Below are 24,723 nucleotides of genomic sequence, written 5' to 3'. Positions count from 1 at the left end.
CTGCACAGCAGGAGCACTGGAGGTGTTATGGGGCAGGTTTCTGGCACGCTGAGGGTGGTGTTCTGTGAGGAGAAGATGCAAACCCCAAAGTCCCAAACCCAGGAACCTCCATTTCCCACTCTCCATCCCAGAGGAGATCTCTCTCCTGGCTCCCACTCGTGGTTACTAGGACCAGGCTCCACCTCTGTTTGTGAAAGGGGAATAGAAACCCTGGCACCCCTCAGTGGAGCTGGTCCCTGACCTTGCTATTCCTGACAATATTTACTCAACCTGCTCATAAAACTCTCCAGGGACAGCAATCCTGCCTCCTGCTTGGATCATGTGCCCAGCTGTCAGCTAGCCTTGCAGCCAGGTTAGGTTTTCAAAAAATTCTGCTGCAAATCATGCTGCAAATTACTCTGAATCTGGTCTGCCATGGCCTCGGGCAATGACCACAACCTTCCAAGCACTTGAATGTTGTGATCAGTTCACCCAATTCACCTCTGTTTCGTAGCCTGACCAGTCTCAGGGCTTTTCAACCTTTCCTCTGATGGAGTTTTGTTTGTAACAATAGCTGGGCCTCACAGGAGCATTATTTTAAGATGGATTTCCCCAGTTTTCCTGTGGGAAAAAAAGCATTTACTCCTTGTTAAGATGAATGTTCTTTTGTTGGTTCCTATTATCTGGTCCCCCAGTTGCCTTAGATATCAGTTGGATCCACTGGTACCTGTTAACAAATCCACTTTGGCTGTAACTTATAATTTTTTGATTTATTACATTCAAACATAGGATGTTAATGAATATATAGGCTATTAACAAAAAAACAAAGCACAATTATGCTTTTTAAAATTAATTTATATTTATTAATTAATAAAATCATCCTTTTCTTCTTGCAGCTCAGTTGAAGATAGACATATCTCCAGCTCCAGAGAACCCCCACTACTGCCTAACCCCAGAACTGCTGCAAGTCAAGCTTTACCCAGACAGCAGAGTCAGACCTACCAGAGAAATCCTGGAGTTCCCTGCCAGGGATGTCTACGTCCCAAACACCACATACAGGTCAGAGTTTTGAAATCCATTTCACTTTTCAGGGCCTGAGACTGCCAAGTGTAGAAATTCCTCCCTTATCAGTGAGGCTGTTGCAAAATTTGGTTTATGGCCAGAGGCATGGGAAGGGTTCAGGCTGACACAGCAGAAAAGACTCAGCTGGAGAGGGACAAACAGGTTTGTATCAAACTTGGCTGTGAATAAGAACATGGGAGATGTTTCTGCATTTCTGAGAACTCGGGGTGGAATTTGGTTAAATTCTTTTCAGTTTTATGTAGGGTTTTTCCTTTGCTAGAGTCACCATTCTCTTACTGGATTTATTTATTCATTTATGTCACTTTCAGTGACTTTTTTTTTGTCTTTTAAGTGAGGGATAGAAATAGAGAAAATGCATAATCCCTTTGTTCGTATTTCCAAGCAATTTCTTTGTTTACAATACTTGACAAAAAATCTTCTCAAGCCCTGAAAAAAAGGAAATTTTTCTAAATATCTTGGGAAACAGTAACCATCCTGTAACAAAACCCAGGCTGGGACCAGATTTCTTTTCATAATCTTCCATTTTTAATTTAAAGCTTTTTCACAGTACCTTTGAAGACATTACATGGCTGAGTGGAATTGTCTTCATCAGCTGAGTAATTTCAACAACTTAGAAAATCCTTTATTTAAATTTAGATACAAACCAGGTTTTTCTAAATCAGAGCTTACACGAAGGGTTTAGTCAAGTTCCATATCCTGTATTTTTAAAAGTCTCAACCATTTATTCATTTGTCTATTTATTTATTGGACAGGTAATTTAACATTACAGTAAACCAGTACAAATAAGCAACACTGCATGATCTCGGCTCTGTTACAAACCCATGAGAATTAAAAGGATTTTTTTTGCAGCATTTCTGTAATTAACACACTCTTTTCACTGGGTTTCACTCTGACAAATTGCAGCTGAAACCTTTCCTGTGTATTTGCAAGTGCTGAGATAAAAAATCCACACTGTACAAGTGTTGGGGAACATAAACAAGTCAATATGACTCAGGGGAACTGCAGGATTGGGGGCTTTGTCAGTCAGCACTTCCAGGGCCAGCCCAAGGCTGTCACTTGGTGTTCTGCAGCTGAAGTTCAACATGTGAGTGTCCCCAGGAGCTGGACCAGCCCTGTCCCATGGCTTTTGCCTACTGGGTTTGTGGGTTGGCACCCTTGACCCCGTTGGAGCCAGCTGTTCCCAAAAGGTGTTTTGTTGTGTGCTCAGTTGGTTGTTTATTTAATTCCTTAGTTGGTTGGACTGAAAGGTCACAAAGGCTTGGCTCTGATTCATTTCAGGTGAGAAGAGCAGATTTCTTCCTCCTTTCAGTGAAGTTTGGCTCTTCACTTTGAGTGGCTGCCCCAGTTCTGCAGTGGCTCTGGGGGTCCAGAGGAGCAGGGCTGCTCTGACTCCCTGTGTGTGTGAGCACTGGCCTCAGCTACACTCCTGGAAAATTGTCTGGAAATACCCAGAGCCCTAAGACAAGGAATTACCCATCTTTCATTTGCTCCTAAAACACTCCACAACATAAGCACAAACATTCAGTTAAGTTACTTCAAGTAACAAACATTTCTTATTTTTTTTCCCTGAATGTTTTCTGTAGGGTTTTGCCAGCCTTTTGTTTCCAGAAAAACTTTTTGTTTTCCCTACTACGCAACCCAGAAAGGAATGCACAGCATGAAAACCTATTCCCCCAAACAATATTATCCAGTATGTGATGGGTTGGCCCCTAGGCATTAGAATTTCATCCTGGGGAGGGAAAAACTCCACAAAAAGTTGCAGCACATTGACATTGGGGCTTGAGGGAATGACAATACTCACCAAACATTTTGTAAGACCATCTCAGATGCCTCAGGTTTATGTTTTTGGAGAAATTCCATGCAGGGCATGGACTGGGACATGGCATCTGTTGGTAAACACAGCATGAAGTCCTTTGGTGTGGTAAAGTTCAGTGTGTTTGTTCTGAGTTAAAGTGCTGCAGGTTGAGCACTCAGTCAAAGCTTTTTAGGTCTGTTGGGTGGATCATTATTTTGGTTGACTTGAGCAGGTAGTATCTTCCTTTCTTGGGCTTCCAGTATAAGCCTTTTCCTCTGTCCAGCCTTCCCCTGGACCTTGGTGTGACATATTTCCCATTCAGGTTGGTTTCCTCACACTCACTGTGCCACCAGCCTCCTGAAGAGCAACATGGCAATGTCAGACCCTGCTGAGCTCTATGGCAGAGCAAACAGCTCCTCTTTGCAACAGAAGTCTGCTTCAGACCCTAAATTCCAGCTAATTGGCATTATTTACCCAGGATTCCCAAATCACTGAATTGTTTGGGTTGGGAAAGTCCTGTAAAGTCAGGGAGTGCAACCATTCCCCAGCACTGCCCAGGCCATCGCTGCCCCATGTCCCCAAATGCCTCATCTGCATGGATTTTAAGTCCCTCCAGGAATGGGGACTCCACCACCCTGGGCAGCTCTGCCAGGGCTGGACAACCTTTTCCATGAAGAAATTTTCCCTTTGAACAATTGAAGTCTCCTCTGGTGTAACTTGAAGCTGTTCCTTCTCCTCCTGTCCCTGTTTTCCCTGGGAGCAGATCCCAAATCCCCCCTTGCTGTCCCCTCCTGTCAGGGAGCTGTGCAGAGCCACAAGGGCTCCCCAAGCCACCTTTTCTCAGCAGAATTAAGAACTCTTTAACCAAATTATCTCCAAGGAGAAATGGCCTCAGCCTTGCAACTCTTGCCCTTTTGAGAGTGATTGTGTATGTTTGACAAACAGCTAAAATCTGCCTTTGAATGGAAATTCACTCATTATTGACTTTTGGGTTGTAGCCTAAATGGAGTTAGAAGTCAGTTCATCTTTGAGTTTTTTTTTGCAAAAAGGGATCAAACAATCCAGCCTGGGGCTGCCACACCAGACCAGGCATCAGAGGAGGGACAGCCCTTTGCTTCAGAGTTTGGAATCTCATCCTGGGTGTTATTTCAACCTGTGCTACCCGTTCTGTTTCTGGAGTTGGTCATTTGCACAGGAGGGCAGGATTAGATGGGATATTGGGAAGAGATTCTTCCCTGTGAGGGTGGTGAGGGGCTGGCAGAGGTTTTCTGGAGAGATTGAGGGTACCCCATCCTTGGAAGTGTCCAAGGCCAGGCTGGACAGGGTTTGGAGCAACCTGGGACAGTGGAAGGCGCCAGGGTTGAAACGAGAAGAGCTTTAAGCTCCCTCCCAGCCCTCCCCACGGCATGGAGCAGAGGAGTCCCCATGCCCCCTTTGGGACCATACCCAGGTGGTTCTCAGGGCAGCTGGAGTCCCTGGCCGTGTCCCCGGTGGAGAAGTGCAGCTCTGCGTGCTCTGGCAGTGCATTGGGAATGCTCCCAGCCATCCTGGACAGCTGCAGGGTGAAGTTGGTGCTGGGGCCCCCCAGGCTGAAGCTGTACTCGATGTGCCTCCTGTTCCCACGCCAGTCCTGCAGCTCGATCCGCAGCAGGTAACTCCCCTGCTTGCTGATGGAGTAGATCTTCTTCAGGCCCAGCCAGAATTCCTCTGTAAAGTTGGAGGGAAGAGATGCTGAGTTTGATTTTTAGGGATAACCTGCAGGTAGTGTGTGTGAAAATACAGTGTGTAAAAGGTTTTATTAATTGCTTTAATTAAATCGGTGATTTGAGTCTTGGGGACTGTTGATCTTTGCAGAGGTCTGCTGCTACATTCTTTTTGTTTACCTCTGCTTAATTGCACACTGATGATCAATAAAAGCAAGAGTTCTAAATGAACTGGAGCTTCCCCCTTTCAGTTTCCCACCTCGTGTGAAACTCTGAGAGGGAGCTGGAGACATTTAAAAGGTGTGTAATTGGAAGTGTGTGACAAATGAAGCGAGTGGCATACATAAAACCTAATGGCAATTCTTACATTTTGGGAGGAAAGAGCTGCAGAACCAAACTGGGATTTCAACACTCTCATGTACAAAGGGAATTTTTCTTTTGCTGGAATTCCTGATCATTAGTTTAATTGGTTTCATATATTATATTCATTAAGTAGCTTATTATCAGCAGGTAATTGCCACATGTAGAAAGTGAGGCTGAATATGAGTGCCATGCACACAGCTGGCATTTAAAGCCATAGAAGACAAGATGGTTGAAGAAAATACTCCCTAATTTCCAAGTTAGGAGCTGTAACCTGGTTTATTTTATCACCTCAGAAGATGCAGCAGAACACTGAGTAGGACATAGCTGAGAGCAGTGAAATTCTCTGCAAAACCCAACACTGAAAGCATGTGACTGCATCTTGGTGCAGTATTTGGGAATTTGGAGGCCAATCAAGGAGCCACCAAAGCATCCAGCAAGATCAGATAAACTTTACAGGTGAAAGTCTACCTCAGCTTTGAGCTCCTGTCCCAAAACTGAGGGAAAGGCTGAGATACAGCAGCTCTTTATTATAAAAGATGTGGCAATAAATCAGTATTGCTGCTTACCTTGGTGAGGTTTAGATCTGTGCTATGCTTAGAAAGTCAGGACATTTCCTAAACAAGAGGTCACTCGTCTGGTATGAGAAAAACCAGGAAAATAGTCTGGATGAGGAAGCTGTTGGGCAGCACTTGGTGCTACAAATTCTTTGGAGTTGATGATTAACAGGGGAACGTGGGTGTTTCCTCACCCTATGCTGCCATGGAGGGGATTGGCCACTCTGGAGAAGCCTGAGGTGTTTGCTCAGGGGAGCACACACAACCTTGGGCTCTCCTGGGGCTGGACAGATGGATGTGGTTTTGAAGGATAACAGAATTGCAGGAAGGTTGAGCAAGTAGAGACAGCAACTTCATGAGGTTTTGCCTTTGTGTATATTTGGGAGGTGCTTTTATAAGTAGTAAAATCTTGATAAAATAATGTTTAAAGCATTCTGGCTTTGCTTCAGTTTCTGAACACACATTTGAAGGGATGTCTTTGAGAATTCCATGAGTTATGTGTTTTACTTAGCACTTTCTGGTATTTCCTATAAATCAGCTGTTATTTGTAGGTTTAGTCTGCTTTCTTTTCCGTAAGAAGATCCAGCTTCTCAAATCAGTTAATACCAAGAGACACAAAAAAAGGGGTATTTACCATTGAGGTCACCAAAACCACTGGCATAGGCATCCCAAGTTTGGTTGAAATCCAGTGATCCATCCACTCTCCTCTGGATTACAGTCCAGGATGTGCCTGTGAAAAGGGGAAATAAATCACAGCTTGGCCTTGATTTCATTGCCTGTCCCTGAGTGTGCTCTGGTGTGCTCCCATTTTGGGGTGTAATGAGTTAATTAAAGTCTTCATGAAGGCAATTCAAGTGGAGAGAGCTGGAGAGAACCCAGGGGCGGTTCGAGTGTCCTCGGCCACGCTTGGGGTGACTCCACTCACAGAATTATTCTGTTAGGCTGCCTTAACTGGGTTTCACATGTTTATGAGGGCTGAGAGACAGAGGAGTTGATAAAGAAGAGATATGAAAAGTCCCAGACATTGGCTCAGAGGGTCAGACTGTCTGCTGATAGTGCCTGGCTGCTGGCACAGCTCCAGGGCAGGGATGAGGTGCTGGGGCCGTGTCCCCATTGAAGCTCCAGGGGGGTTTTCTGCTGACCTGGCCCCAGGTCATGACACCCTCACTTCTGCAGCTCCAGCAGGTGCCAGCAAAGGAGGATTTTGCAGAGGGCAGCCCTGCGAGCTCTGTTTGCACATCCAGACATGGGAGGTGGCCCCGTGTGTTCCCCAGCTCTGGGAGCAGCAGGAAGGGGATGTGGGATGGGCACAGAGCAGCTCTGGGGGTGCAGGGAAACCAAGGAATGAGGGAACTGGCCAAGGCCTGGGTGATCTTGGTGGCAAAAGGAACAAACTTGGGTTCCTTAGGGAGGTGGAGCTCTGGTAGGTGCTGTGATAATTGTGTTCCTGGCTGCTGAGCCACCCAAACATGGCACAGGATTCCTGTCCTAGGACTCATTTCTCTGGGTTAGTTTGGCACAGCTCAGTCTAAAGCAGAGCCTGTTAATGAACAAGATTTTACTTGTGTAAAAGCAAATTGTTTGTTGTTTGGTTTTCTTTGAGAAATGCATTCGTGGTTGCTCTATAATGGCTTTTATAATGACCATTTTTATTACCTACAGCTAAAGGGGCTTGGGTTTTGGATATCATTAATTTGTGTCATGTGATTGAATGTCCTTTCCTTAGTATAAACAAGAGGGGAGTAAAGAATGAGAGCAGTGCTAAGGAGATTTCAAGATATGGGAAACCTGAGTTCAGAGCAGACAAGCCACTGAGAGAAATCAAGAGAACACATAAATCATAAGTTTTTTTGTAATTTGGCAGGAGACAAAGTAGTTTGGCTTAGAGGAAGATATTTCTGTGGAAATCAGACTATTGCTGGCACAGCTCTTACCAAATTTAGTTTCACAGTAGACATTGAAAGCTTCTGATCCATTGGGCTGGATAGTGTAGACCCCACTGTCCTGCACACCGGTGTGGTAGAGAGCAGTGCAGTCAGCAGCAGCACCTGGGGGAGCAAACAACCTGTCAGAAATCCTGCTTGGGGTGTGCTGAGCTGAGAGCTAAAGGAAAAAAAAATGGGAGTGATCATATTAGTAATTTTGTTTTACAATAAATGGCATGGAATGGGCAGACTGCTTGGGGCATAACAGTGCCAAGGTGTACATAGGTTGGACTGCCTGTGTTTTTTTAAGTTAGGCAGGGTTTAAATTTAGAGGATTTTGGAAAGTTTCTAAGGCCTAAGACTAGACTCAGGCAAATGGGCTTTTGTAGCCCTTGTAAAGTTCCTAGTAAATACCATGCCCACCTGCCACACTTCATCAGTGCCTTTCAACTTCAAAGATAGGACTTCTAAATCTTATAATTAGCCAGTGTGGAGTAAATCAGTTCTCTTTTCAGGCTCCAGAAGATAGACATGGGTAAAAGCATGGTCACAGCATGTTTACGAGAGGGGAATGGATCCTGTTATGTATTTTTGGACATTGTTCCTGTATGTCACCCCAGAGACAAGTACAGCTGGAGTGGTGCTAAATAGATAATGACATTTTTTCCAAAGAAGGGAGTCTAATTCCTTCCCACAGCCCAGTGTGTAATATAAAAATGTTCTCCTTTTAGTTTTAGACCCCTAAAAACCAATCCAGGGCTGTCCCAGAGGATACTGGGAAGGCAGCATGTGCTGTGGTCACATCTCAAAGACAGGTCTCACCATCAGCTCTGTATGTCCCAGCTGTGGGCCTGTGCACAGCAGAGGGGATGGTCTCTGGTTCTTGGTCCTCCCCCATGAAGGAATTCTCCAGGAGTTCCTGGAGCTCGATGTGGTTTAGCTGGAAGAGCCATAATGACACTGTTAATTTCCCAAGGCTCTGGAATGATGAGGTTCATGGATCAAGACACTGTCATGCAGAGAATATTTTTTCTTGCAAGTGTAATCCTGTAGAATACCTAGTTTGCCACATAAAAATAACTTCAGCTCTATGCTGGTGGATTTTTGGTGTGGGAATGCCAACTGTGCCACTGCTCCAACAGGATTCATGAGGGGAGGAAATGACCCCTTCTCACATGGTGCACCTTGATGGGCAAACAGATTTAACTTAATTCCTCAGGTGACATCACTCAGACAAATAATTCCAACACCTAAGGAGGACAGAACCCACAGGTCCTTAGGCTGAAATGCATTTTCCTCTCAGAATAAATTAAAATCTGAGCATGTTGGTTGTACTGTATTACAGTGATATAGGTTGGACTTGCACTCTGGGAATGGATTTTGTGTATGGACAATGAGTCTTCCAGACCAGTTGAAGAATTATCCATCCATCCATCCATCCATCCATCCATCCATCCATCCATCCATCCAATAATAAGAGAAAAAAAAAAACAAATTAGCAGTCAGAAAATGCAGCAGCCTGATGTTGAGAGACAAGATCTCAAAGTTGTTGTTGGCCACAGCTCCTGCCTGGCAGCACTGCAGCCTCTCCCCAAAACAGGTACCTCAAAATGGTCCCCACCTTTCTCTCCACCCCAAACTGAACAAGGAGTGTGCGACCCCAAAGGTTGGGCCCTCAACTCCCTTGGTGTCAGGAGAGGTAGAAGAAGAAGCAGGGGTGGTTCCTGTACCTTGTCCTCCAGCTCCATGATCTGGTTGTGCTGCCTGTCCAGCTGCACGTGCTGGTCCTCCACGATTTTGAGGAGCTGCTTGATGTCACTGTCCTGCTGCTCCACGAAAGCCTGAGGACAGAAGGATGAAGGAGGGTTAGGAGCAGCAGAAGACCTTCAGCAGTGGTTCTGCCTCTGTAGCTCTTGTCCTGGGGCCAGTTTTGAGCGGCACAAACCACTGAACATTGTCCTTCCTTTCCAGAGAATCCTAACATATCCCTAACTGGAAGGGACCCACGAAGTCCAGCTCCAAAAGTTTGCCTGCTTTGCCTCTAAATTGGAAAATGTATTTGCTTCTGGAGCGAACACACTTTTTTTTTTTTTTTTCAGACAAACTACTGGCAGCTTTGTAGATTTTTTTAAATTGCTCTTTTCCTTCAATTTTCACATGCAGAACAATTGTGTTCTGTGGAATCAGCCCTTGATTCAAACTAGGTGTATGGCACTGATCAAAAAAGGGAAAAATTCCCAGCATTTAGGGTATTAGTTTGGGATTTGAGAGATCAGGATTCATCTTTTTACTTTCATACAAACATGTAGTATTTTCCCATACAAATTGCTTGGCCTGTTTATACTTCTGCAAAATACAGTTAATATTTCCTTTTCTATAGAAAACCTTGTACCCACCTAACTACTTGCATGTTTTAACACATTAATTTTGTTAACACTTGTAAGGTTCTTTGATTCTGGAGCTCCTACAGGTGCTGTAAATGCCCCTTTCTAAAGGTTTAAGCTCCCTGTTTTTGCACTGAGCAGGCAGTTCCCACAGCATTGATTAGGGATGAGCTGGTGATGTACAAACCCATGGGCTTGGAATCCCATAATTTTCCCAACTGCAAAACTTTTTTATCATTGTGATGACAAAACTTCTTAAAATGGATTTGCAGATAAATACTGAAAATAATACAGATCTTTATAATTTCACATTTTTCAGTGATTTCGCTGGGGAATTTTACTGCAAAATGAACGCTGTGTCAGGGTAAGACAGTGATTTTTTTAAAGGTTATTACAGTGATTTCTTTATCAAAATGCAGACTAGAGGAGCAAGGGAAAGCATGAGCTTCTATTGCATAATTATGGGTAATGGCATTATAGTGTATTTTGGCTCAGTGTGTCAGGGCCTTTCACAAGTCACTTACTTTGAGTGAAGAAATTTCTTTTGTCTCTTGCGCCGAAGGCTGGGTAATGGCCAGTTTGGTGACCTTGTCCTCCAGTCCCCAAACTTGCTCCTGCAGCTGGATTTTGTTTTGGATGAGGTCTTCAATCTTCAGGTTCATCTCCTGTGAGAGGTTCTTCATCTCCTCATTGTTGAGTTGCAGCCTGGCTGTGGTTTGCCGGAGCTGCTCTTCTTCCTCCTTGATTTCGTTGGTTTGCAGGGAGAGCTCGTAAAAGGACCTGTCAAAAATGTAGAGTTTCTGAAAGATGTCATTCATCTGCCCCTTGGTCTTGTGGACAAAGTCTTTGAGGCCGTGGCCCAGCTGGAGGAGTCCATTGGCCAAGATCCGGACATCGTCCAACATCGCAAACCTCGATTTCGTTTCCGGAGATCCAGCAGAACCGACGGAGATAAAATCCTTGTCAGCTCCAGCTGGGAGAGCCAGGGGGGCCAGGAATAGTAAAACTGGGATGATCTTCATGTTTGCTGCTCTTGGTTCTCTTTGCTCAGGATGCAGAGACTTTTCCTGGTGCTAGCTTGTGCTCCGTGGCTGTTCTGGGTTGCAGAACTTGATCTATTTATACCCCTCTTCATTTTAGGAGAGGCAGAGCAGCAGGTTGATCATTAAACTGTGTGTGTTTGAACGAGTGTAACCCCTCCTGGATGTAGGTTGATACTTGAGAAGATAAAATTGAGAGACTGGCACGTTGCTGATTGAACTGGTTCTGAACTTTTCCATCTGCCAGGCTTTCTGGTGTAAAGTGTTATTGATGACACGGTGTTCTTCACACAACTCTTTTTAGCAGATTGATTTTGGGTCATAATCTTGGTAAGGGTTTAAATTGCTCGTTGTTTGTGTTGTTTGGCTCCCTTTATTGCCTCAGGAGTGTGGAAGGATTTTACTGTGTTTAAGAGCACTGGGTGTTCAGCTTGTGAAGCTCCTTGATGAGCTGTGGAAGGGCAAAATATTCCCAGATGATTCACACAACTTGATTTTCATCTGAGGCCATTTTCTGATGTAAATCATTGTGCTGCAGTGGATTTACTTGTCACTGAGCCCAGATTAAGTGAGAAAGAGGGAATTAAGTCCAGAGATTGCCTGGATGTGATCCTGCTGTGTTAAGGTTTGTGCAGTAATTTACACCATATAAAACTTATTTTTTAAGAGCTGCTTTCCAGAGGTGGGTGAGATAAATAACACCTCACCTGCATTTCTCACCTTACTATTCTTTTTGCTGTTTAAGATTCACACTGCATTAAAAAAAAAAGGCTGCAAGTGCTCTGAAATAAATGTCCAGTTCTGCAGTGGGTCTCTGCAAGAAGACATGGGGGTTTTTGGGTAGTATTGCAGTGTGTGTGAAAGGTATTTCTCTTTCTGGACTCATTCATAGCAGTCCAAGAGATCAAAATCAAGCATTGCACAATGTACTTTGGAGAGTTTTCAGGTTTTTACTAAATTTTTTTATGTTTAGGAATTCTTCCCGTGGAGTTTTTGTTGTGTTGTTCATGTACATATGCACGTATGATATGAAGCATCCACAGGAAAAAATGTTTTAAAAATGAAATTTTTACCTTGTATGTTGAACTTTTTATGTGCTCAGGTGTTGGTAATATGCAGGTAACCTTCCCATTCACAATTAAATACTGTGAAAGCATTTTTAGATCTCAGATTAATTGCTGGGGAATATTTTGTGCCAGTATGATTTGGATCAGAGTTACTGGAGTACCTAAGGTATGGAAAAACAGCAGAAGCAGGGAGATGATCAGGCCCAGCTCTGGGCAGAATAGAGATTCCTTAAAAGAAACAGTTCTGAATTGTTTCTCTGGCATCTGACACAGGGATTTTGGGCTGCAAAACCTGAAGAACTGGTTGTAAAATTTGCAAAAAAAACAAACAAACAAACAAACCAAATGTATAGACATTCTTCAGGCCACAGTATTTATGTGGCTTTGGTTTTTTGTGGTTTCAAATGAACCATTTTCTTTTTTAATTATTTCATGCAAGAAATCTTTCTGGTTTATTTTGAATTCTTTCTCACCCCATCACCCCCAAAAAATCATTTTTCTTGGCTTAGTCTTTAGAAGAATATGAGGAGTTAGACAAGAAATAGCAATGACCAAGCAAGTGGGGATCAGACATTTCACCAGGTTTCTACAACTTGTACTGCTGGTGCTGCTCAGACAGTGTCTGTGGAAAAGGTTTTTTTTCCAAAAGGCCCTTATGTCAAATGTTAATTAAGCACTAATTAGCTGCCAAGCACGTATCCATATTAATACCAAGGCCAGTAAAGTCAGGCAGTGCTAAACTCACACCAGAACACCCCTAGATGTCACAACAGACACAGAGAAATGTCAAGAATAGTGGGACACAGGAAAGGAGAGAGGAGAAAAGTTGCTGGCATGAATAAACCATAAAATTCAAGAGCTGTGGAAACCCTAAGAGGGAATCCTGCCTCTGAGAGTTGTCAGCTCAGTCAGGAAAAGATGTATATAACAAACATGATCATGAAGATCTTTCATGCACCTGCGTGACCCTGATTATATGAGCTTTAAAGGATTTTTATAGTAGGGATCAAACAAAGAAAAAGGCCTCTGGGTTTTACTGAAAAGGGAAATTTTCATAATAGAAATTCCCTCTAAGACTTAGGAGCAGCTCTTAATATTTTAATACCTTTGTGAAGGATTTTGCAAAATAGCTGCAATGATATTACATAAATGTTTAGAGGCGTGCCTGGTGCCATTATTTCCATGACTTGGGAAGCCTTTGCACTTTAGCAGTTTCTTTTGTGAAAGCAAAAGTACTTTTGAGGTCTGTTTGAGGTAATAGGATAAGCTTTGCATGTATTTGGCATAGCATTTTAATAACAGCTCCAAACACAAACCCTTGGGTTTAAAGCTCGTGCCTGAAACTTTTATTGATAGTAATCAAGACAATTATAATGTTCCTGTCACTTTTTCAGCCATCAGTCCCTTTCCATGGCTCCTGTAACTGTGTTTAGACAGGAAGATGTGAGGTTTTTAGTTATGCAGAACAGAAGAGAGGCTGGGAGAGCTGGGCATGGAGAAGAGAAGGCTCTGGGGAGATCTTGGAGCCCCTTCCAGTGCCTAAAGGGGCTCCAGGAGAGCTGGACAGGGACTTGGGACAGTGGCCTGGTGTGACAGGGCAAGAGGTGGTGGTTTTAACCTGAAAGACAGTAGGTTTAGATTAGATATTGGGAATAAATTCATTTCTGTGTGGGTGGTGAGGCCCTGGCACACTTTGTCCAGAGAAGCTGTGGCTGCACCCCCGCAGGAAGTGTCCAAGGACAGGTTTGACAGGGTTTGGAGAAATCTGGGACAATAGACCGTGTCCCTGGGCATGGCAGAGGGTGGAATGACATGATCTTCACATCCCTTCCAGCTCAAACCAGTCTGGGATTCCGTGGTAAGGTAAAGCAGGATTTTTCCATTTGGGGTCACATTCTGATCTGCAAGCTGGGCATTTTCCCCCCTCTTTCCGTGTAAGTTTTCCGCAAAGGGAAGATGCCTGTAATAGGAAACCCTCTGGAGAGAGGCTGCCTGCACAGGGGGAGCATCCCCCTGTCCTCCCCTATTCCAGTGGGATCTGTGCATCTGAAATTCCATAAGCACCAAGAGCTTCTTCCCAGTGAAATGCCCTTAATGAGGGCTTGAAAAGCAGTGGAGAGGGGAACAACGTGTCCCTTGCCTCAGCACAAATCAATCCTGCCTTTAATATAGGGATCCTGTAGTCTGGCTTCACAAATACCTTAAATCCTTCTCTTAAGCACTAATAATACTTAATAAAAGTTTTATGAGCAAGGTACATTTTAGAGTAAATTTTCATATCCATTTTCATTTTAAAGAGAACATCAAGCAGCAAATGTATTCATGGCAGAACAAAGTAATTTAGGAGAGTCACAAAAATGGCCCTGGCCCCCTCTGAAATAGTAGGAGAGCGTTGATTTGGCAAAGTGACCAGTGGGGATGGGATTCAAAAACTTAATTCAGCATGAAGGACTTGAGAGGGAAGAAATTCCCATTTGCCTGCTAAGCTTATTTCTCTGCCTGCAGGGGTAAAGCAGAGCCTGGTTCATAAGGCTGCCCCAAATATCCCTGGAGCTGGACTGCTTTTAGGGAATTCCTTAGGATCAGCATTAGCTGTGTCTGTGTAGATGGGACTGTTTGGGGAGCAGATGGAATTGCCATCAGAACCAAGTCCTTGGCTGGGATTCAATGGCCAAATTATTGTCATTGGTTGCCATTTCAGGTAGCCAAGGGCAGCCTCCCTTTGCAGCTGCTCCTTCAGGAGTGTGTCCCAGCAGTGCAGGTGTTTTGGAGACTCGTGGCATCTAAAAGGCACCAGGCACCTTCCCTGAGTTACTGCCCTCCTGAGAATCCAAAAAAGTGTCTTTTTGTTATCAACCTCCTGCTGCCAGCACTCGACAGCAGCTGCTTTATTATGCCTTAAATGTTGTCCTGCTGTGCTCCTCACTTCACTTCCCTGAGCCCATCTGGCATCTGTTGTCTCTCTGGGACAAGGAACAGTTGGAAACTACTTACAAATTGTGTTCAGACCCACAGAATAGTTCCCAGAGGGAAGGGAACCTCTTTTTCCTCTTCCCTCACAAGCCAGGGGTGTTAGAGGGTTGGTTCTGCAGTGTTTGGGCAGAATGCAGCGTGCCAGTCCTTTATCCCTGGGAGCCAGAGGCAGCACTTGGAGCCCTTTCTGAGCTTCCATGTAACCATCCCTCCTGCATCCCCTGGCTGGAGCTGCAGGAGCCAGGCTGGCCCAGGAGGAATGATGCTGGTGTGCTGGGCAGGGCTGTGTGGGAGATGAATTGGGGATTTCCAGCTGGTTTTTTAAAGATGTGTAATGATTCATACATTTAGACTTGTTTGGCAGCAAAGTAATGTTTATTTCCTTTGAATAACTGAGTGTTGAGGTGGAAAAGTCTGTGGGGGATGTTGCCTTTTTTTTTCCTTTAAAAGAACATGAAGGAGCTTTTGTGTAGGTCTAAATTACTTGCACAAAAGACAGGTAGGGGTTTGTAGTGGACACTTTTGCTGATGAAGCTTGAATCCAACTTTCACCTATTTGCAAGGGCCCAGCAGGGGCCAGAGGACAGGAAATACTGCAGAATTTTGCATATCTTGTGGCTGTTAAAATAATCACAGACTTGGAGATATGGGACTGGAAGGAGTTTCCAGAAAGTTTCCCCTGCCCAGTGAAGGTTGAGGTTGTCTTTAAACCCATCTGGAGAGTGTCTGCCTCACCTGTCCTGAGAAATCACCAGAAAATGGAAGTTTCACACCCTCCAAGGCAATTTGTTCTACTGCTTTAACTCTCCTTACAGCCAGAACGTTTTCCCTTGTGCCTCACCTAAATCTCCTGTGCTGCAGTTTCTTCCCATTAGGTCCTGCCACATTCCCTCTGGATGTGATGAGCACTTTATTACTTCAGACTTTGAAACAGTTCTTTAGATACCTGGGAGTGTTGTCATTACCTGAAGCTACACCTATCCATTTAGTTTAATCCATTCTCAGAGGAGAAATGTAACCTGAAGTCATCCTGATGTCAGGAGATTTAAAAAAGAAAAGAAAAAAAAAGACAGGCCACAAGAAGGAAGGTATTTAACAGAAACCAGCTGCTCTGTGTTGAGCAAATAAAGTGTATAAAGTGGAGGTAAATAAAGCTTTCGTATTCATATGTTTTCTTTCCACTTCAACTTATCAGATTGTAGAATCACTGGGAAATTTTTAGATGGGTTTTTCAAGTACCCTTCCAAACAAGAACAGTTTCAAAATATGATGAAAGTTTAAAATTTTTGTCTTCTGATGTATGAAATAAGGGGTCATTACCAAAGACAAATTGTTTGTCTGGGTGTGCACTGCATCTGAGAGAAAGGAAAATGTCAAACCCTTCACTTGGAGCTTTTCCACAGAGGTTTAAATGACAGCATTAATGAAGGTGTGACCCCTCTCATCACCTGCTGCCTTTGTCTCTTGCAGGAATCTCCTTTATGTGTATCCACAGAGCCTTAACTTCGCCAACCGCCAGGGATCTGCCAGGAATATCACAGTGAAAGTGCAGTTCATGTATGGAGAGGATCCCAGCAATGCCATGCCGGTGAGGAGAGAGCTCTGTGCTCCCTGGGAAGGGCAGGCCACTCCTTGCAGTCAGGAAACCTCTGTGTTGAAACCTCACTGAAATGCATTTCAAAAGAACGAGTTCAAAAGAATAGAAAATTGTATTTCAGAGCAAAGAGTGCATTTGTGTAGAGTTTGCAAGGTAACAGTGGAGCAGCTGGAATTTTAACATGAGGTTATTGATTGTAAGGGTGGTGAGGCCCTGGCAGAGGCTGCCCAGAGAGATTCTCCATGCTTGGAAGTGTCCAAGGTCAGGTTGGATGGGACTTGGAGCAGCCTGAGATAGTGGAAAGTGTCCCTGTCTCACTCCTGAGATGGGATTTAAATTCCCTTCCAACCTAACCCACTCCTGGGATTTTGTGTTTGCAGCAGACATTGATCGTGGTTGGAACAGAAGCTTTGCTTCTGTGACAAAAAAAAATTAAAGGTGACAGCTTTGTTCAGGGCCAGCAGTGATCCCCACTCAGAAGGGATCTGTGCAGGGGTGCTTTCATCCATCAGTTCTTCTGCCATGTCTGTGTCCATGTATCACTGGAGGTGTTAAAATTGTTCTTTTTCAGTGACTGAGTGAAGTGCTGCCTGTAAGTGAAGGGGCAGGGAACAAGCAGGTGTAACTGTACAGGTGCACCATAAATGGAGCTCTAAATGTGTCTGCAGGATTATGGAACAAATTCTTGGCAGTTTTATAGAGGGCTTCCTGTGTTTTTTTTTTTCCTCTTCTTCCAGGTCATCTTTGGCAAATCCAGCTGTCCTGAGTTTTCCAAAGAAGCATACACAGCTGTGGTGTATCACAACAGGTAAAACAGTGTGGAGGTGCAATTACTCACCAGTGACTGGTGTTAATTATTTAACAATCAATGTCTGGACAGCACTCACAGTGACTGCAGTGCCAGTTGATGCTGTCCTTAAGAGTTTCGTGACCACTGGGAGACAGAGTCTTTGTTTGCTGTGGTACAAAACCAGCTTTGTGTGATCCTGAGCACGTAGCCCAGCTCAGCAGATGCTCCAAGTACAACTCCAGTCAGTAGTCATGAAGATTTATCTTCCAAACTTGTGGTAGCAGGTGCCCCTGTTGTTTCCTTAGAGCCTTCTAGACATTAGCTACAAATTGGAATTTCTTGGTTCTTGGTTTTGAAAATAATTCCATTGCAGCTGGGGTGAGGAGTGCTGAAACCAGCAGGAATATTTTCCTGGCTTTGCAGCTGTGCCAGGGAGAGATGTTCCAGGGGAGATTCCTGTCCTGCAGGTTGGGGTTGTGGCAGTGTCCACATTGAGACAAATGTTTATTGCTTATGTGGTTCAGAGTTCCTGTGTGAGGAAGAGGCTGCTCTTTTTTTTTTTTTTTATTTTTTTGGATTAGAAGTTTTTCCAGTCCTTGGGGATCAGATAGTGAACTTCAATCCCTTGAGTTAGCCCACATGCTCCCTTCCCTGCAGATCCTTTGACTCAAAGGGTTCAGTCTCGAGCACAAAGTACCATTGTGGGTGACTCAGCTGAGGCTCTGCTCTCTGCACAGATCTCCTGATTTTCATGAGGAAATCAAGATTAAGCTTCCAGCCACTTTGACAGACCACCACCACCTGCTTTTTACATTCTACCACGTCAGTTGCCAACAAAAGCAGAACACACCCCTGGAGACTCCAGTTGGCTACACCGTGAGTTTCTTTCCATCCTTAGATTTTTCAGCACAGGGTTCATTGAAATGCATTTGCTGGCTCTTTGTTCAACATCCCTGTGAACAAATATCCCATTGGAGAGCTTGAGAAATTGGCAAAAGCTCAAAGAAATCCTTAAGAAATGTGTGGTTTTGTTGTTTTCTTCTCTTCCCAGTGGATCCCGATGCTTCAGAATGGCAGGTTAAAGACAGGTCAGTTCTGTCTTCCTGTGTCATTGGAAAAGCCACCACAGGCTTATTCAGTGCTTTCCCCAGAGGTGAGCTGAGTTCTGCCTGCTGAAAACCAGCAGAATACACGTGAGAAAAAATGAGAGGATGTGTGTATGTGTGCATATCTGTGTGTGTGCATTTATTGATTTCTTAAATACCATTCCATTTAGGCAGAATCTTAGTGTTTGTGTTCGGCTATGTGCATGTGTGATCTGACTAAAAGAAATGAAAGCAAATTAAATTGTAATTAGCAGAGCATAAGCTCTGCTCTGTGTCACGTCCTCTCTCATTCTTCCTTCAACCTGCAGGTTCCCCTCCCTGGGATGAAGTGGGTGGATAACCACAAAGGGGTTTTCAACGTGGAAGTTGTTGCTGTGTCATCCCTCCACACTCAGGTATGTGTCAAGAGCAGTCACTGGAATAAAATAATCTCCTGGCAGTTGAAACACTGTCAGAGTTGATGCTGTGAAGGGTGTAACAATCCCTTGTAGTGAAATTCCAATCTCATTTTCAGTTCTGAGCCAGCACACCCGTTTTTCCACATTCTGCTGTGAGTATATTTGAGAAGTTCTGCTTAAAAATATGAGTGGTTTGGCCTTTATTCACTTGGGGGTGAATGGCCAACAGTGTTTTCAGACTGTTGTGTTTGATACAACACCTCTAACACAGCAGGCAAATTATGTTTCCTTGTTTTCTTGTTCTGTTTCCTTGTTCTGCCCTTTCCCCTACTCCTCTTTTGTTTCTCCCCATATTTTCCCTCTGTCTGTCTTTGATCTGAAAATAAAGATGACAGTCATTTTGTTTAATCATTTCAGCTTTTGTTTTATTAATTTCCACTCTGTCATTTTGAGGGGGTTTGTGTTATTTTATTCGTGCTGTAAATAGTAATGTGATTTTAGTGCTTTTTTGTCTGTTTTTTCTAAGAATACAACAGTCTGTGGGTCCTCTAGTTTTGCCTTGATAACTTTTAAACTAGAATTAGAATTAAATATGGACAGATCTCTCAAATATGTTGAATTTCTGCTAATTTTGAGAGATTAAATGGCCAGATAGAAAAATAAGGGCGAGAACCCATCCATGAGACACAAATCCCTAGCAAATGAAGATATTTTGGAGATTCTTGCTGATTGTTGGCTGTTTGCTTGTTGCAGGACCCTTACCTCGACAAGTTCTTTGCACTTGTCCATGCTCTGGATGAGCACATGTTCCCTGTGCGAATAGGAGACATGAGAATTATGGAAAACAACTTGGAAAATGAACTGAAGAGCAGCATTTCAGCTTTAAATTCCTCTCAACTGGAGCCGGTAGTGCGATTTCTTCATCTCCTGCTTGACAAACTGATCCTTCTGGTAGTAAGACCTCCTGTCATTGCAGGCCAAATAGGTATTTTATTTAAGTTTTATAGAGAATTACATAGCTGAAAGTTTGACACTTCCAATTTTATCATATTTATGTTGAAGTAAAAAAGTCCATTTTTATGCTTTATTTTAGTGCCACTAATATACCAAGTGTCTCCCAAATAAAACATGCTGGCATCCAGATGTGGGGTAATATACACAGGAGCAATATTTAATATTTAATAGAAAGCTTCTAAGAAGGACTGGGAATTTGGTGTCCAAATTGAGCCACCAGAAAAGAGCCTGGTTTTTCTGGATGCTCAGCATGTTTTTAGCACTGGAGCTTGTTAAAATGTCTCCATCCTGATAGAAAGTAGGGATTACAACCTTTGGAAATCTGAAAGTAGGTAAAGTTAGGAAAATACACATGCTGCATGTTTCTGTTGTGGATCTGATACTGCCAGCATGAATAATCCCTTCTTTTGCTCCCTGTGAAGGGCTAAACTCTGGCAGTGCAAAAAAAAAAAAAAAATCTCAAGTTTAAATCAGGATTAGATCCTTAGTATTTAAAACAGCAGGTTTTCCTGATTTGGTTTTTTTTTTTTTTTTTTTTTGGTAGGAAACCTGAGTTTGGACATGGTGGAATATAAGGATCTAAGACTGCTTTAAAAATACTTGTAAAAATATTTTCTTAGCTATATCATTTATTTATTTATTTAATCTTTCTGCAAAGGAATTTACCTGCATTTTTAATTTATATTTTAATGTTCTTTCACTATTTCAGTGTTCTCTATTGGTTTAGTTGGTTTGTATGGAGTGTTATGGACATTAGTGACTGGATTTATTTAAAATAAGATTTTCATTCTCTAGCTACTGTCTTCTTTATCCTTAATTTTTCTAGAATATTTGCTTCAGTCTGTGTGTAGATTTTTGTGCTCATTTTCAGAACAACTTTTTTCTCGAAACAAAATGAAATTTTTGTTTTGTGATACAGTTTGTATTTTTGGCTAAGGCTTAAATAGAGGAAATAATTAACTGAGAAAAGCATGATAAATACCCAAAGGGTATTATCCATCAATTAAACAAAGATTTGATCTTGTTACCATTGCAGTTGATGACCAGAGTTGAGCTGGTTCCAGAAATGGAAATTCATTAAATTTATTATTAACAAAAGTTGATCACTGGAACAGCTGACCTGCTCTCAGGCTGGTTAGACAAGGTTCAAACACCAGGCTCAGTTTGGGATAGAAGTGCTTGCTAGGCTCTAAGAAGCTCCACCAAATACCCTACAGGAGGTGGATGAACAGCACATTTAGGATTTCCCCTGGGTCCTGCTGCAGTCTAAACCAAACTCTCACCTTTTGCTTTCAGTCAACCTGGGCCAAGCATCTTTTGAAGCAATGGCATCGATTATAAACAGACTTCACAAGAACTTGGATGGCAACCAGGACCAGCATGGCAGGAACAGCCTTCTTGCTTCCTATATTTATTATGTTTTTCGCCTACCCAACACCTATCCCAACTCACCATCACCAGGTAGCTCTTTTTTTTTTTTGTTTTTGTTTTCCATTTTACTTCAGGTTTGTTCAAAGAAGTCAGAAGTCACTTGCTGTCAGGTACTCCTGAGCTCCAGCTGCATGGCTGCTTCCCTGCAGGGCCCTCTTATTAATTTGCCAGTGTAGCCACTTAAAAGATGAGTTTGATTACTGTTAGTCGTGTCAGAGATTTAATTATTTGGTGATTTTAAGTAACTGACACTGCTGAAGGATCATGAAGTACAGCAAAAAACTGGGATTTTAGTTTTTTTTTTTTAATGAGACAGGTGTGATGCACTCCTGGCCTGTCATGTTTCCCAGTCTCTTTCACAAAAACTTTTATACTTTAATCCAGTTCCAGCAAAAGTTTAAACACTGGCTGGGTAGAATAGGTATGCAAAAGGTATTATCCATCAATTAAACAAAGACTTACTCTTGTTACCATTGCAATTGATGACCAAAATCGGGCTGATTCCAGAAATAGAGCCTAAATTCATTGAATTTATTATTTATATAATATTTTACAGATTTTAATATATAGATAAGTATATCATGTTTTTATTTTTATGTATACATATAAAATACAGACATTATTTATCTAAAGCAGGAGTGTAAAATGCTAGAAAACACATGTCTGGCTACAGGAGGGAAGCAAATTAATCCCAGCCTTGCTGAGAGCAAGGGATGGGAAAGAGATGCTGTGAGTGACAGCCATGGAAAAGCAGGCTTTGGAAGGAATGTTCATGCACAGAGTGGGAAAGTTCTGAGAGGTTTTGGGAAGGTTTTACACCTAAAACTGTGCCCACCTTTGGTAGGTTCTGAGTGTGAGGTATGGAAATCATTCCATTAGCTCCCCACAGGGAACCTCCTGCTTCCCAGGGGATAAAACAGATTTTATTTTTGTTCTGGAGAGCTGGGCAGGGGAGGCCTGGGTGGGGCTGAGTGTCCTGAGAGGATCTGGGTGATGAAGGATGGTCACACTGAGTGGACAGGGCTTGGTGTCCTGAGGGGATCTGGATGATGAAGGATGGTCACACTGAGTGGACAGGGCTTGGTGTCCTGAGGAGATCTGGGTGATGAAGGATGGTCACACTGAGTGGACAGGGCTTGGTGTCCTGAGGGGATCTGGATGATGAAGGATGGTCACACTGAGTGGACAGGGCTTGGTGTCCTGAGGAGATCTGGGTGATGAAGGATGGTCACACTGAGTGGACAGGGCTTGGTGTCCTGAGGAGATCTGGGTGATGAAGGATGGTCACACTGAGTGGACAGGGCTTGGTGTCCTGAGGAGATCTGGGTGATGAAGGATGGTCACACTGAGTGGACAGGGCTTGGTGTCCTGAGGAGATCTGGGTGATGAAGGATGGTCACACTGAGTGGACAGGGCTGGTTGTCCTGAGCGGGTCTGGGTGATAGAGGGTGGCCAGGCTGAGCAGATGTCCCCACAGGTCCCGGTGGCCTGGGTGGCTCAGTGCACTATGCCACCATGGCCAGGTCGGCCGTGCGCCCCGCCAGCCTCAACCTGAACCGCTCGCGCAGCCTCAGCAACAGCAACCCCGACATCTCCGGCACCCCCACCTCACCTGACGATGAGGTGCGCTCCATCATTGGCACCAAGGTACGTCTGTCTGTCTGTCTGTCTGTCTGTCTGTCCTGCCGGGGACCCTCAGAGCCCCAGCACCTCCCATTCCTTCCTCAATACCAGGGAAGGGCTTGGGGGTTGTCCCAGCTCCTCCTCAGCCCTTTCCTGGCAGTTGCTGCTGGCACCACAGGAGCACTGCTCCTTGGAAATAGTTCTGATTTGTTGGAGCCATCCTGGAGTGCTGCTTCTGAGGGCAGGAGGCCTTCTGGATTTGTCTGCCCCTCACTTTTTGCATGGCCAGCAGCTGAATCCTGTGCCCAGCTCTGTTGTGTCGCTCCAAACCTTGCACCCTCTTACCCCACTCTTCCCTCCCAACCCCATATTCCCTTCTTTCCGTTCAGCTGCTCAGATTTCTCTACTCCTTGTGTCCAGAGCGGGTGTCTGGCGCACGGCAGGAATATTCCTGCTCCCTGCATGGCCCAGAGAGGGTTTGGGATGGTTGGTGAGAGGCACAGTCTGGCCAGCTGAGCTGCAGGGGGACTGGCTCCCACTGACTCCCCACAGAGTGACATTCCAGTGTGGATGCAGAGCATCCAGCATGGTTGTACTCTGGCTCTTGAGGGATCAGTAAATCCAGCTCCTCCTGCTGACTTCTCACTACACAGAGCCACCACAGTCCCAACGTGGGCCCTTAATTTTGTGCCTAAACAGATGGGATGAACCAGGACAAAGCAGTGGTGGTAATTCCCTGCCTTGAGAGGGGTGCCTGAGCTGCTTTGGAGTTCTCTCTTTTATTATTTTTTTTTTTTTTATTCTTCAAACTGTGGTAACTTCACCTGGATGAGACTCTTTCCCACCATGACCTTTCACTATTCCAGCAGAGGTGAATTCCTGAACCCTTTCAGGGAGTTGTTAAATTCCTTTGGAATTTTGGGGAGCAAGGTTTTTATCAAAGTCACCACCTGGACCAGACAGGCTTGACATGGCTGATGCTGGGTTTTATAATAGCAAGAAAAACACAGTTTGAGAAAGAGGTTACCAATTTTAAATGAATAACAGCATCATTTGCTGACCAAATAAAAGGCTGAAGAATTGTGGGTAGGCAAATGATTATTTCTTACATCAAAGTCTGGATTTAGAACTCTTGAAATATTTTAAAGACCACTTCAGTATCTTGCTAATTAAACAAGCCTGACCTTTTGTGAAATGCCACAGGCACTGATGTGCATATGGAATTTACCCAGGCTATCAGAAGTTTAACGTGTGCTGGCTTGGTGAATAATGTCACAATACAAAATGAAGAGAGATTTTCTTCCAGAGGTATGCTCCAGGCTTTAAAGGAAAACCTATCCTGTGGATAATTGTTGAGGGAAAACTTTCCTTTAGGGTAGTCTGAGCATCAGCAATTAACCTCAGTCTGGCTATACAGACTTTTGGTTGAGTATAATTATTTCTGTTTCTTAGTATCAATAGACAAAAGAAAAGACACTTCTTGAGATGCTGACATGAGCAAAAGGGTGAAAAAAATCCCTATTGTGTTTCTCCAAGTAATGTGTTAAGGAATATTCCCTGATAGATTTTAATTGAAATGCAGGTTCCCCATCACAGGAAGTTTTCTGCTTTAAAACAGCTCAAATTGTGGGATTTTTTGTTGTTTGAGGGAAGTCTTCGAAGTCCAGACTTGTGTTATTTTTTATTTTATTCTAAGGTATTTAGAGGTGTGGTATAAGTGCTTTAAGTCTCCATTATCTCCTTCTTACTTCATTTTGAAAACTACAGGATTTGGAAGATTTCCATTGATTGTCACAGCATAGGAAGTCTTAGGTCTATCACTTGTTTTGCCATCATTTGTGAATTGAAGCCATGTAAATTTTATTCCCTACTAAAGAAAATTTATTAAATGTCTAAAA

The 24,723-nt window shown here is 43.6% G+C and overlaps 2 protein-coding genes across 9 annotated transcripts in view; one reads left to right on the top strand and one right to left on the bottom strand.

The window, feature by feature from the left end:
- Positions 1–24,723, top strand: part of DOCK7 (dedicator of cytokinesis 7) — a 91,481-nt gene that overhangs the window by 33,157 nt on the left and 33,601 nt on the right. For all 8 annotated transcript variants that reach the window (XM_062497797.1, XM_062497800.1, XM_062497795.1 and 5 more), the window contains exons 14-22: positions 876–1,038; positions 16,337–16,454; positions 17,201–17,271; positions 17,991–18,129; positions 18,305–18,406; positions 18,668–18,754; positions 19,511–19,742; positions 21,068–21,232; positions 22,680–22,849. In XM_062497797.1, coding sequence (XP_062353781.1) covers positions 876–1,038; positions 16,337–16,454; positions 17,201–17,271; positions 17,991–18,129; positions 18,305–18,406; positions 18,668–18,754; positions 19,511–19,742; positions 21,068–21,232; positions 22,680–22,849 — 1,247 coding nt within the window. The remainder of the gene's footprint in view (positions 1–875; positions 1,039–16,336; positions 16,455–17,200; positions 17,272–17,990; positions 18,130–18,304; positions 18,407–18,667; positions 18,755–19,510; positions 19,743–21,067; positions 21,233–22,679; positions 22,850–24,723) is intronic.
- ANGPTL3 (angiopoietin like 3) lies at positions 3,033–10,808 on the bottom strand. Its single transcript, XM_062497664.1, has 7 exons — positions 10,311–10,808; positions 9,133–9,243; positions 8,225–8,342; positions 7,412–7,525; positions 6,112–6,207; positions 4,304–4,564; positions 3,033–3,214 (listed from the first exon to the last, which is right to left on the bottom strand). Exons 1-7 carry the CDS (start codon positions 10,806–10,808, stop codon positions 3,033–3,035), a joined length of 1,380 nt encoding a protein of 459 aa, XP_062353648.1.

The sequence above is a fragment of the Cinclus cinclus genome, chromosome 8, assembly GCF_963662255.1.
Source record: "Cinclus cinclus chromosome 8, bCinCin1.1, whole genome shotgun sequence".
Classification (NCBI taxonomy): Eukaryota; Metazoa; Chordata; class Aves; order Passeriformes; family Cinclidae; genus Cinclus; species Cinclus cinclus.
Note: the sequence above shows the minus strand (reverse complement) of the source record. Positions and strands in the feature narration are given on the sequence as shown.

Excerpts from the sequence above, each read along its gene's own strand:
- ANGPTL3 (XM_062497664.1), bottom strand. The coding sequence starts at position 10,808 with ATGAAGATCATCCCAGTTTTACTATTCCTGGCCCCCCTGGCTCTCCCA. Across the intron at positions 8,343-9,132 it reads TCATGGAGCTGGAGGACAAG|CTAAACCACATCGAGCTCCA; the intron begins GTACAGGAACCA and ends TGGCTCTTCCAG. Across the intron at positions 4,565-6,111 it reads TGGTTTTGGTGACCTCAATG|AGGAATTCTGGCTGGGCCTG; the intron begins GTAAATACCCCT and ends CCAACTTTACAG.